Genomic DNA, 14,074 nt, shown 5'->3' with positions numbered 1-14,074 from the left:
ATAATTGATCATAACCAGTATGCCAGTAATTATATATTCCCTTTTTTGAGCTAATTGGCTACATCAATTAAAATGATCCTTTCATTCTGTATTTTTACAGATAAAGAAACACTATTGAAGAAGAAATGTGATCATATTTAATCCAGCAATGTACCGATACTGACACAGGAGTAAAAAATACAAAAATTCTACACTTGTTTTCCTGATTTGAATAGACGTGTGAAAATACACATACAGCGGAAGTAAAATATGAAAATTTGTTCTAGAGAAATAAAAAAATGATGTGATGAGCTGAATGAGGGATGAGAGCAGATATAATAATCACGTAGTTTAAAGTTGCAGACAGAAACATCAGACTCAGGACAGAAACACACGACCTCTAAAGTAACATTTTCATTCTTCAAATAACTTACAATAAGACTTTGAGATGTTAATACTTTCTGATTGTACATCGTGTTTTGCAGCTAAAATGTTTTTAGTACATGATCATGTTTTACTCTGAAGATGAAAATGTGAGTTTTTGAGTTTTCAATGTGTTTCTTCCTCAGAAATGGACCAAACTCTATATTTGATTCTTCTTCTCATTGGTGAGTGTGTTTGTTGTATTATTTATGGTTTATAGTTTCATCAGGTTTGAGCCTGTTATGAAAAGCATTAAATCAAACGCTCTCTTTCACAGCTCTCTTCTCCGTATCTGAATGTGTTCAGCGTCAGTATCACTTTATAAACGTGAAGAAGAACTGGACTGAAGCTCAGAGATTCTGCAGAGAGAATTACACAGATCTGGCCACCGCTGACAACATGAACGACACGAACGAGCTGAAGAAGAGTGTGAATGATGGAGGTGTTCAGTATATCTGGATTGGTCTGCAGAGGACGAGTGTTGATAAATGGCAGTGGTCTTCAGGTGAACCTGCGCTCTATCTGAACTGGAGACCATATCAACCTGATGGCACAGATGAGTGTGCTTTCATGAGAAATGGAGAATGGTATGATTTGCTATGTAGTAATACAAGGCATTTCATTTGCAACAACAGTGAGTACAAACAATGTAAAAAAAAAAGATTTATTTAACAAGATTTTAAATAAAATTGAAAGGCATCAATAGTAAACACTATAATTAATGTAAATGAAAAACATCAAAATGTAGTATTTTCCAAGTCAAATCTCCTTGTATAACGTTGTGGCAAATATACTACCTGAAATGTTAACAGAAAAAATAACAGAAAGAGAAAAATCTAATTATAATCTACCAACCCTTAAGCTGATGCACACAATGCAATCTTGGCCACAATTTGGCCGTCTGAGACAAATTTAGCAAATTCTAAAATATTACTCTGATCCTATGCTACAATCTGAAGTATTTGATCATTTTGACATGTTCACCGATAGCCAGTTAATGACTGTTGCGATCCCATTTTACCTCCAATGAAATTCTGTCAGTGTTAGAAGATTTGACTCACAGTCCTGCAGTGTGACTTACCGTCAAATTGTCTTCATTTTTCAAGAAAAGCCATGACCAAAATGAAGGTACTGTAAGAGATTTTCTCTGCCACCTTTTTATCATGTTCGTACAGTCTGACAAGCAACAATCATAAAGGACAGTGTGCATTTAGTTAAAAAAGCTCATTTAATCGTTCGATAGCGCAGGCATGTCTGATGCTTTCACCACTGTGTAAACAGCTAAGCAGCATGAGAACAATGAACAAACTGATTCATGAATCTGTTTCCATTTGTTTTTCTTAAAGTGAACCCAGGACTCGTCTTTGTCAATCAGATGAAGAACTGGAGAGACGCTCAGAGTTACTGCAGACAGAATCACATTGATCTGGTCAGTGTGAGGAACCAGAATGAGAATCAACAGATTCAGAAGTTCATCAATGATAGTCACAGATCTGATGATGTCTGGATCGGTCTGTTCAGAGACTCATGGCAGTGGTCAGATCAGAGTGACTCCTCATTCAGATACTGGAGGTCTGATCAACCTGATAATGGTGGAGGTGTTGAAAACTGTACAGTGATCGAACCAAACGCTCTGGGTCAATTGCATGACATCTCTTGCAACAGCCAATATCCTTTTGTGTGTCATGAAGGTGAGCAGATCCTCACAAACACACACAATCCATCCATCACCTCCAGATATCTTAAAGTTCACGCTACATGTCTGACATGACAGATTCCTCCACAGTGTTTGTTCTGCATGTTGTTTTTGATCAGTCTCTCTCTAGTTTTTGCTTGTGGTTTGTTTTGTGTCCAGATAAACTGATTCTGATCAACGAGAATCTGACGTGGCCTGAAGCTCTGAGATACTGCAGACAGAATTATACGGATCTGGTCTCGGTTCTTTCAGTCGGGATTCAGCGTCGTGTGATGAATGTGGTTAAACGTGCGTCTACTGAGGCGGTGTGGTTGGGTTTACACAACTACTGCCAAATGAACATGTGGCTCTGGTTGAGCGGAGAGGTCGTGTGCTATCAGAACTGGGCTCCAGGGAACGGAACGACACCGGAAAACTGCAGCCTTACGAAGAGAAAAGGAGCAGTTCAGTCTGGAGGAGATCAGCGCTGGATCAGCCTTCCTGAGACTCACAAACTCAACTTCATCTGCAGCAGATCTTAGGAGTGAGAAGATGTCAATGTTTGTGTTCATTATTCATTATTTTTCTCATTTACTTTCATTTGTTTGATTTGATCTTTAGTAATTTCAGAGTGAATCTACTAATTGTGTTTAAAAAATTAAAAAATTAATTGTCATGACATAATGTGATTTTATCAAAGTTTTCTAACACCAATGATTACTATTCTTTAGATATCTAAAATACTAACACAAAATATGTGTGTTTTAAGAATCTCTTTGCATATCTGGTGTGTTTATGTGTCTTTATGCTTTTCACTAATCCTATCTGTAGAAATGTGCACTGCATTGTTTATAATTTACTGATATGAAAATAAACCGATGTTGCTTGAAAAACAATATACAAGCACAAACAATATATAGTCGCAATCGTGTGTTTGTTGGATTTATTTGTCCATATAAGGGACTTCCTGGAACTTCATAATTGTATGAGTCCGTTTTGTACTTTCTGGGAGAGATTACCCTCCGGCTTTTGAATGAAACATCCATTTCATTTCATTTTATTTCATTTTCAATTTCATTTTCAATTTCATTTTCATTCAGAATTTTTAAAAAGTGTATATATTTTATTTTTTTCAAAAATGGTGAATCTTTTCATTAGAGAAGACCCTTATTCGCCAGCTGGGTGTTTGAAGCCCTAAATCTGGATTTTTTTACTGTCAAAAATGGCCCAGGTTGGGCACCATTCACTTGGAAACACAATCTTTGAGTGTTTTTCATCCAAAACTAACTTCTCTTCTGCTGAGGCAAGAAAATAAATATTTGATGGCTTTGGTGTAGATAATCAGGAATTTTAAATTTTTTGGATGAACTATCTTCCTTTTAAGAGAGTGTGTGGTAAAGAAGTTGGTGATTGAGTTTTATTCTCAACCAGAAATCAATGGATGCCCAAATTTGGTTTTAACACAATCAAAAAAAGCTTGCTGCGACCTTATTGTTGTGATCTCTCTAGGATAGGGCTAATTTAACTCTAATCTTATGTACAAGATGGTTAAATGTAGATATTATAAAAGGGCTGTTGACTTTAACTTAAAGCCACACTGTATGAATTTCTGGCCTCAGTGAATAAATCAAAATTTTCACCCTCAGTTTAAAGGGCCCCTATTATGGATTTTTGAAAATGGCCTTTCATGTAGTGTGTAACAGCTCTAAGTGAATGAAAACATCCTGCAAAGTTTTAAATCTGAAAGTGCACCGTATATAAAGTCAAAAGAAAGTGAAAGTCGACTCTGAGTCAATTAAATGAATCGTTTTTCAAACGAGTCATAAGCCGTTTCGTTGTGACGTCAAGACGAAACATTAGCATATTGCCTGCACTGTAAAATATTTCCACACTCAAAAAAATAAGCTGTTGAACGAACTTGATTAAATTAAGGAAAACTTTTCCACGAAAATGAATTACATTTTTTTACACAATTACATTTACAACAAAATCTAATTTGTTTGAAATGATTTATTGTAATCTTGATGTATGAACTTAAATGCATTTAGTCATTCCTGCTAGATAAAGTTTTGTCAGGTTGATTACATTTAATTTTTGCCCTGCCTAAAATCGCCAACATTATAATTTTAGCTAATTTGACTCTACAGTTATTTCCAATGATAGAAGCTACTAGTGTTCAATTTAATTAAAACCACTTTTTTACAGAGTAATATTGAATATTACTTATGCAGGTCTGCGAAAGAGGTTTAATGCATGTGTAGAGTATAGTGAGTGCCCACAACCCTAAGCTAAACACAGCCGTCACTCTTCTGCTTAATGGTAACCACAAAATTCAAAAACATTACAGAAAGTCCTCTAAGTTTCTAACATAACTGAATATTAAACACTAACATTAACTAACAACATCTTTCCATTTACAGAAAAACACATAAAATAACACTTTAATCCCTAAATTTACCCTCCTAATGCAGTCCCTTGCAAAGCATGCTGGGAACTACAGATCCACTGCCCAGTTAGTTGTCAACAAAAATGATTCATGTAGTTTTTACACAAATTAAGTCAATTTCAGTTTTAAATATATTAGGTTGATTGAACACAATTAAATTAAGTTGTGACAAAATATTAAACAATCGTGTTACTTTAGCTTATTTTAATTCATTAAATTTAACAAGAGGCAAAAATTAATTTTTTGAGTGCAGGATTTCACAAGATATAGGCTAACTGTAATATTTCACAGTTAATTACATTATCACCACTTCACAGGCTTTAACTGTGATATTTCACAATATAATACCGTATTTAGACTTTTACTGTGAAAATAATGCAGGCGCGGGGCTTTTAATTTCAAACTTTGTCAATTTGACAAAGTCTAATGTAAGCTGTGTTCCAACTTCAGAACAGACTAACGAAACACTGTCTCTGTTAAGCTAGATGTAGTTATGCAGTAAGATGTTTACTGAAGAATTACACTCCCTCATGATGTTCCAAACACATAAGAATTTTGTTCAACACAAATTAAGATAATTTTAAGAAGTCCGAGAGCTTTCTGATCCCGCTTATAGACTGCAATGTTATAACCACTTTCAAGCCCCAGAAAGGTAGTAAATACATTGTTAAAATAGCCCACGTGACTACAGTGGTTCAACCTTATTGCTATGATGCGAAAGAATACTTTTCTTTTTTTTTTGTTTTTTTTTTTTTGCAATATTATGTATTTTTGTGTCGCTATAAATCGCAATAATCTTTGTGCTTTGTTACTAATGATATGAAACAATGTCTCAGATTTCAAATTACGTCCATTTTCTTACGAAATTCAAAAACATAAATACCGTTTTGGCGCTGTGGCGTGAGATCGCTCTGGCTCAGCTGAAGAGAAGCAGCAGTGCGGAGCGCATATGATCTTCTCTTCCGCCTTAATAACACCAGTTACAGTGCAAAATAAACATGAATGAGTATCTGAAAGTGTGTTAAAAGGTAGAGTACAACTTATCGAAATCCATATCATGTGACATGGAATCACTCAACCAGTGTTTCAACCGTGGAAAGATGTCAGTAAATCAGCTTGTAAACAATGTCATGTAACGTCACATTTACCTCAGAAAAACCATATCCAGTGACCATAAACTCGTTAGTCAGCTAGAAAAATTAACTCTAGAGAGGAGCATTTTGCTAAATATATGCACCATATTACATATTCATTATAATTTTTAATGTTCTTCAATTTTTAATGCATGTTTGAATAAATCTGGCAGGTTTTTATGACAGCCACCATTTAAATGTTTATATTTCATATAACTTTATTATTGTAAAAATAAATAAAAGTGTAATTTAAGTGTTTGTATACAAATCAGTTAATTTGTAACTTCAATATTATAGTAGGCTAATGAAGCCTATAGGCTACAACTGACTCCCATAGTTTACAGCATTAGTTAAGAGATTTGTTTTCCTTGAGAAAATGTGCCATGTATTGTACCTGAAATCCAAAATAATCAATATTGAATCGAAATCGAATCGAATTGCAAGTTTGTGAATCGAAATCGAATCGAATTGTGAAATTTGTGTCAATACCCAGCCCTACTGCAAAATGTGTTCATTGTTCTTACGTTTATTTGAATTAAACATGCCTTTTCAATGTTAGAGGTTATTGATGGGTTAGAATAAAAACGTCAAATTTACAGTACTTTATAATAGTTTTAAGTGTAAATTTACATCACATTACTGGCTGCTGAGTTGCATTACTATGCACATGTCATGTCATTTTTGCTTAACCTCAATCATGTTACTTTCAGTCCTGTTACTCCTGTTATATGAAAAATAACAGGACTGAGCAAAAGTAACAGGAGTGAGTAGAGTCCTCTGGTTTGTTGATTTAATATTAATTGATATAGTACTATTCACATGATTTATCTGATTTATCATGAGTTTTACAATTGTAATTACTTAAATTGTAGACATTTTAGGATTATTTTACCATGCGAGTACCATACTTAAGATTAAGATTAAGATATACTTTATTGTCCCCAAAGGGAAATTTGTTTTGGACTCTGTCCATTCCGTAGCTTTACAGAGACAACACAAAAGACAATTTACAAAAAGAATGAACATTTCCTTAGCACATCCTCTCCCAAACATTCTCTCATATACATTTAAATAGGTACGTATGTATAGTAGTAGACACATTAACGCCTTCCATTGGCACTTATAAAACTTAAAAACTGTTACTTAATTAAAACCTGGCATATTGCACACAAAAACACATAGCACCCATTAAATACACAACTGACATATTGCACTTTCCCTAAGGCCCATAAAATAAACAATTGGCATACTGCACACTCCATAGTACCCATAAAATACACAACTGATATATTCCACTAGGCCTATATAATACATAATTGGCATACTGCACACTCATAGTACCCCTACGATATACAACTTATGTATTGCACACTCTATCTGGCCTACAGAAATACACAACTGACATATTGCACATTCTCTATGGCCTACAAATCGCACAAATGACATATCACACACCTCAACAACCAACATATTGCACACCCCAAAAGCCTACAGATTGCAAGAAGAACATATTACACACACCTACATATTAGAGTTAATGAGCTTAATAGACATAGGTAAAAAAATAATTTTTATAACGGTTTAGCCTACATTTAGGAACTCTAAATCTTCTACCAGATTGTAAAAGCTGAAATTCTGGATGAAGAATGTGGGTCGGGTCAGAAACTATTTTTTGTGCCTGTCTGATAACCGACTGCTCATAGATTTTCTGGGGGGGCAGATAGTTTTTGACCCCCATAATCTTCATAGCTGTCTTTACTTGACGAGCGATCTGTGATTTTGATTGTACTGTCAGGTTACCGTACCAGCTTGTAATACCGTACTTTAAAATACTCTCTAATATTGCTTGATAGAACAACAACATACATTTTTGTTCTACTCCATACAATCTAAGTCTCCGTAAAAAATGCATCCTCTGCTGGAGTCTGGAACAGACAGTATTTACATGGTCCTTCCAGGTCAGTGCATTATCAATATGGACACCCAGGTACTTGTAAGAGCTAACCTGAGTAATGGGTACATTGTTAATTACTACAGGCCTGGTATTGCCTATGGCTTTTGGGTCAAACACCATCTCCTCAGTCTTAGTTACGTTTAGCACAAGATAATTATCATCGCACCACTGAACAAATTCCTCAATTTCTGTATGATACGTGGCTGGACTTTTATCTTTATGCATAAGGCCAAGGATTGCTGTATCATCGGAGAATTTAATAATGTAATTATCAGTATGGAGTCTAAGGCAATCGTTAGTATATAATGTAAAAAGGGCTGGCGAGCTGACACAGCCCTGCGGGACGCCAGTGCTGATTGGCCTGGGCTCCGTAAGAGCATTATTCACTTTAACCTGTTGAGTACGGTTTGTTAAAAATGAAAAAATACCAGTTAAGAATAAAATAATTAACATTCATGTGTTTCAGTTTCTGAATAAGCATATAAGGCTGTAGAGTGTTAAAAGCCGAACTAAAATCAACAAATAAAATACGTGCGTAGGCTTTGGGGTCTTCGAGGTGTTTACTGACCAGGTGTGAAATGCTATTGATAGCATCGTCTGTGCCGCGCCCCTGCCTATAAGCAAACTGAAACGGATCCAAAAACGCACCAACATCTTGTTTAAGAAATGACACCATTATCCTCTCAAAACATTTTCATAACAATATAAGTTAACGCCACAGGCCTGAAATCATTATTCACCTTTGGGCATGGTTTTTTAGGCACCGGTGTAATTACTGATTTCTTCCACAGAGTGGGTATGACGTTCGAATCTACTGATTTTTGAAAGATTGGAAACCATGCAGGTGTCAGCTCATCTGCACATGTCTTTAACAAAAATGCGTATATTCCATCCAGTCCTGTTGCCTTCTTAGTACATAAGTTTTTAAAATGCAATCTTACCGCCTCGGGTTCTATCACCAGCCTTACATCCTGCTCTGTGACAGAAATTGTCTCTAAAATATTCTTCCCTTCAAAAGAGAAGTCCCGAGTTTCAAATCTCAGATAAAAGTCATTCAGTTCATTAGCTCTTTGCAGGTCATCTGAAGTGCTGATACGTTTTTGAGCCGGTGTCATATTCGTGATTGCCTTCATCGTGTCCCATACATTTTTTGATTTCTTTTCTCTAAAACTCTGTTCGATTAGTTCTTTATGTCTCCTCCTGGCTTTCCTGAGCAAATGATTAAGCTCAGCTTCCACGATTTTCAGTTGTGCTCTGTCCTGGTTCTTAAATGCCAATTTCTTACAGTTGATGCAGTCTTTAACCTCCTTAGTTATATATGGTTTATTATTAGGATACATAATTATTTCTTTTTGAGGTATAACATTGTCCACACAAAATTTTATAAAATCCGTAACCGTCTCTGCCGCTTTATCCACGTCCAGTTCATGAAAAATACTAGCATAAAGCAGCCTTTAAGGGACTCTATGCTGATCGTCCACCTTAACAGTCTTGGTGTATGGTTTACTGCTTTTAAAAACAGTTTTGTAAGTAGGAATGAGATGTACTACATTGTGGTCCGAATTTGACAACGGGGGTTTAGCCCTGCTCACATAAGCATTCTTCACATTACAATAACACTTATCAAGGATTCTATCCTCTCTTGTACCACATTTAACGTACTGTGAAAATCCCGGGAGTGACAATTCCAGTTTGCAGTGATTAAAATCCCCTAGAATAACAACCGCGGCCTCCGGAGTGCGCAGTAACTGTTGATGTACACAGTCAGTAATGTGTGCCGCAGCGTTTGCGGCGTTCCCACTTGGAGGGACATACACACTGCAGAGGATGATGTTGCCAAACTCTCTGGGCAGATACAGGGGTCTTAGGCTCAAGCACATTAATTCGATGTCGGGATTACAAATACTTTTTTGCAATGTATATTGCCTGCACCATTTATCATTGATAAAAACACAAATACCTCCGCCTCTGTCTTTACCCGACGTCTCACTCCTGTCGGAGCGAATGAAAGAGAAACCCTCCACCTCACACAGTGAGTCAGGAACATCGGGACGCAGCCATGTCTCCGTGAACACCATAGATGACTCGCGGTATTCATAGCAGGCTGAAGCGTTAATCCGTAGCTCGTCCATTTTCCTTTTCAAAGATCTCACATTACTGAGGATCATGGAGGGTAGCGGTGGCCTGTTACCTCTCCTTCGGATACCTCCTCTCTTTCCTCTTCTCCGAATTCGGGTCCGAGGACCGTATATCCTCGATGAGGTCGGGCGGTGGATGGTCTCCCGCAGCACGAAGGGCCAGCTGCTCAACTCTGGTGTATGACAGCGCCAGACTGTTTCCTTTGGTTTGGCATGGCCGGAGGAGTTCCGCAATGAAAAGTACCAATAAAAGCTTTTCCAAGGTCGTCATTGTGTCGACTATACATATACACACTTCCACGGGGTTTTTAAACGTCTAAAATCCCCGACAGTATCACTCTTAAAAACACAAAACAACATTAAAAACACAAAAAAGCTACGGGTTGAAACAAGAGTCCGGGTCGCAGCAGTACCGCGCCACCGCCGGAAGTTCCTTGCAAACAAGCAGTCTACTGATACTCTAATGAGAGTTCAGAGAGTACTTACAGGTAGCCAGTCCACCACAGAGTAACTTAAACTTTTTGTCTTTCTTATCTTTTGTAGATAGTGGACAGAACCCATACTATGCAGGTGCCAGCTGCAAGGGAAGGAGCGAGACACCGGCAACCCTCTCTTTTCCCACCTTTTTGTCTTTTCTTCCCTCTCTCACTCTCTCGTCTCGCTCTCCTTCTTTCTCTTTTCAGCTCCTACGTTGTGAAGTACCATTATCATATAATAAACACATGCACACACATATTGACACACATTCCTATTACCAAGTGTTTATTCCTGTTATTAAATTGTATTTTTCAAGTACCATTATCACATAGTAAACACATGCACACACATATTGACAGACATTCATGTTACCCAGTGTTCATTTCTGTTACCCAGTGTTTATTCCTGTTATTAAAATGTATTTTTCTTCTAAAAAATAAAAGTTAAACCATTGTTTTTATCAGTTTTGTTTGGTCCATCATTTATGCTAAATCACAGTAATGTAGATATTCAGTTAAATACAGTAATTCTACAGCAGCTTACTGTTAAATTACAGTAATATGACGGCATAATTATTGTGAAGTCACAGTAAACAGCTGTCATTTCACAGTTATTTACTGTAATGTAATGTTACAGTAACTTACTGTGAAAGTCATGCAACTGGTAACTGCAATTTATTGTAAATTTACAGTCAAATAATTAACAGTGTGCCCACTTATTGTGTGCGCAGACACCAGGGAAAACTTGAACCTCAAACCTGCAGCTGATTCCTGTGTATACTGGAGAGCATCATGTCGAGAAGACGCTGCTCTATAATGTGTAAAGTAAAGCCAGGTTTTTTTCACTGCCCAAGGACGAGCATGTGAAGAATCAGTGGTTAAAATTCATCTTAACCATGATACGACAGAAGTATAATCCTAAATTTTTGCTGTGTTCCCTTTATTTTACTGACGACTGCTTCTCAAATCTCGGAGTTCAATGCAGGATTCGCAAACCGCTTGCTCTTGAAAGATGGTGTTCAAAATACTTAGTTTTGAGTTTTATATTGTGTAGGTCTCCTGCTAACTGGCTAACTCATGTTATCACTGTCTTACTGAAATACTTCTGCTAATCAGTTGCGGGCCACTATTTACCTAAAACTGTGTTTATTACGAAGCTGCTTTGGATCACTCCGCCCAGTATGTATACGGTTAGAAGATGGCTGTGTCTCATGTGACCTTGTTATTTGTACACGCTGTGACTATACAAATCACAACATGTAAATAGGAAAATGTTGGCATTATTTTGTCACTTATTGGGAGCAGTATGCTAGCTGGAGCCGTTTACCTCCAGTCTCTGTGCTAAGCTAGGCTAGCGGTGGGTGCGCCAGACAGAGTTACGGCACGCACGGAGATGAGAAGGGTATGTATGTTCTTATCTAACTCTGGGGGATTCGGTGAATAAGCTAAAGTCCCAAAAAGTTGGCGTGTTCCTTTAAAATAGCATAATAGGGGCACTTTAATAAACTGAGCATCTGCTCTTTGCTCCCTAAACAAAATTAAATGTTAGCGCAAGTTTTAACTCTCATCACATAACAAATGCAACAGAGCAAGTACAGTGGCTCAGATCTGTGACATCACGAAACTTAGCCTGTTATTTTAACAACATTTTTAGTTTTTAATAAAGTCTATGTCTTTTAACATTAACTACAAGCTATTTAAGTCATTTAAAACACAATATTGATATTTGAGCCTGAATCATTGGTTGCCACAAAAGCACAACCTGACCTTTTCTTTGAAAGAATCCACTAGTCACCGGTGTGCAATGAATCTTGGGATAGTCTGTGAAGGATCCACTCGTTCTGTCCTTCACGGCCTGGGGAAAGAAAGACGCATCTGTAGGCCTTATTCAAAGGAGCCTTTAAAATGGGACGGACTTCGTGCCTCAGTTGAAGGGGGTGGATTGGAATCCACTGCTGCTTCAATGTATATGTAATGAGTGATTATAATCAAGGTATTAATCAATATTTTTCCTTCTAAATATCACATGAGTTGAATTACTTCTCTGAAGATTTTTATTTTGTTATTGAAGTTACCAGTGTGATTACTGAAATGTTTTTTTCATGTATTCTTTAATGTCAGTATTTGATATTTCCAGAAATTAAATAGGGACTGGTTTTGTGTTTGAGAAAGATCTTCAACGTGTTAAAACACATAGGGGTCATTGAAGCCAATAGTTTAAGGGACCATTTCTCAGTTAAAGCCTTACTTTCCATTTAGACTAAAGTTTCAAAGATTATAGTTAGAGTCTGGCCAAATCCAACCTTGGAAAAGCTGTGTGTTGGTGTGTGTGTTCTTGCTTACAGGTTAAGGAACCACTGGCATTGTTGGAGATTGACTGAGTTGTTGTTCGAGACATGCTGGCACCCAGCAACCCAAATCTGCGACCTGGAAGGTCACGACGTGCCTAACTTCAGGGACCGAGTGTTAGCGGCATAATCTATGGAGATATGCTTCAGTCTATCTGTATATGTGTGGAAAATTACTATGTTTATCTATTTCTTAGCCAATGAGAATCATTCAACCTGTAAGCAATGACGTAGCTTAGACCTTGGAAATGGTGTAACTGCTGTGATCTTTGTAACTGTAAGCGGGGCGGCCTACGAACTCCTGTGTGAGTCTTGAAGGTGACTTCTGCTGATGAAACTGCAAACTATCTTCAGTAAAACTTTTCTTCAATATTTTATAATTCTGACTCCGGGTCTTCTTTCAAACATCTGGTCCATGGGTCCTAAACTGTTAACCCCCTAACACAGTGATGCTACAACCCTTCAAAGACTTCATTCAAAGATTGACGGCATATAAATTGGGACACAGCCATGCAACCTCAATATTTATGAATTATAATTTAATGCGTGTTGGATTTTGTAATTTAATGACCATTTTGTGATGTTGAAGAATCAGTCAAGAGATTGCTGATTGCTGGTTGTACAAGTTTATTTGAGCTGCTGTTTTTGACACGTTGTTTTATGTTTAGCACAAAAGGATTATTTCATACCCCACCCTCACTCCTTCCTTGTCTTTGACGGAATTTTCCGTGTTTCCGTGTTTTCACTGTTATACTGTAGGGGGCGCTATTACACATCTTAGAGTAAGAATCTCCAGATCAAAACACATGCGAAGAATATGCAGAAATAAGCAATATCATATGTAATATGCACATGTAAAATTATGGGATAACCAACATTAAACAGCATATAAATCAAAACTGCCTAATGTTACTGAATAAAATGTTGACCCAGGATGAGCTTTAGGACTGTGAAGCTTTGGGGATGTTTGACTCGATCTACTTCATCTGTGTTTTGATCATCTTGTTGAATCCGATCCAATTGTGATTTTCTCAGCTTTTGCTCAAAATTTAGCTTTTTTATTAAACTTATCCACATTCAAGTGTTGATAAAAAAAATAAAAGAGTTAAAATAGCTGAGGCACATAATGTTGGTGCTCATTGATTCACATTCATCCAGTCATTTCTAATGTAAAGACATGATTAATACATGAAACTCAATAAAAGAGAGACAAGTACAGAGTGTACAGACCCGTTTTAATTTTTTATCAAAAGAAAAATTATACGATTATTTATTTTTTTAAACTCAGACTCTTTGGCCTTGGCTCATTTTCTGTGAAGAATATATATCAGAACACATTTTCAATGACCACACACTGTACACCCCCCTACACATTTTTATTACACACAGGATGTTCGGGTCCACTGGACCCGGGGCTAATAAAAGTGTGTTGCCTCGGCCACGCCTGCACCATGGCATCAAGTCCCAAGGGAGCTGGGTGAGTGAGGGAAAACTAGAGCGGA

At 37.0% G+C, this 14,074-nt stretch overlaps 2 protein-coding genes across 2 annotated transcripts in view; one reads left to right on the top strand and one right to left on the bottom strand.

Moving 5' to 3' along the window:
• Positions 1–14,074, bottom strand: part of LOC311078640 (C-type mannose receptor 2-like) — a gene marked incomplete at its 5' end in the record, with an annotated part of 185,577 nt that overhangs the window by 160,377 nt on the left and 11,126 nt on the right. The window lies entirely within an intron of this gene.
• Positions 551–2,619, top strand: LOC311078906 (C-type mannose receptor 2-like; the record flags this gene model as incomplete). Its single annotated transcript, XM_084107956.1, has 4 exons — positions 551–587; positions 680–1,036; positions 1,749–2,093; positions 2,258–2,619. 4 exons carry the CDS (start codon positions 551–553, stop codon positions 2,617–2,619), a joined length of 1,101 nt encoding a protein of 366 aa, XP_083964082.1.

The sequence above is a fragment of the Abramis brama genome (genome assembly GCF_963993115.1).
Source record: "Abramis brama genome assembly, chromosome: 3".
Classification (NCBI taxonomy): Eukaryota; Metazoa; Chordata; class Actinopteri; order Cypriniformes; family Leuciscidae; genus Abramis; species Abramis brama.
The sequence above is the reverse complement of the archived record's forward strand: the minus strand, read 5'-3'. Positions and strand labels throughout refer to the sequence as shown.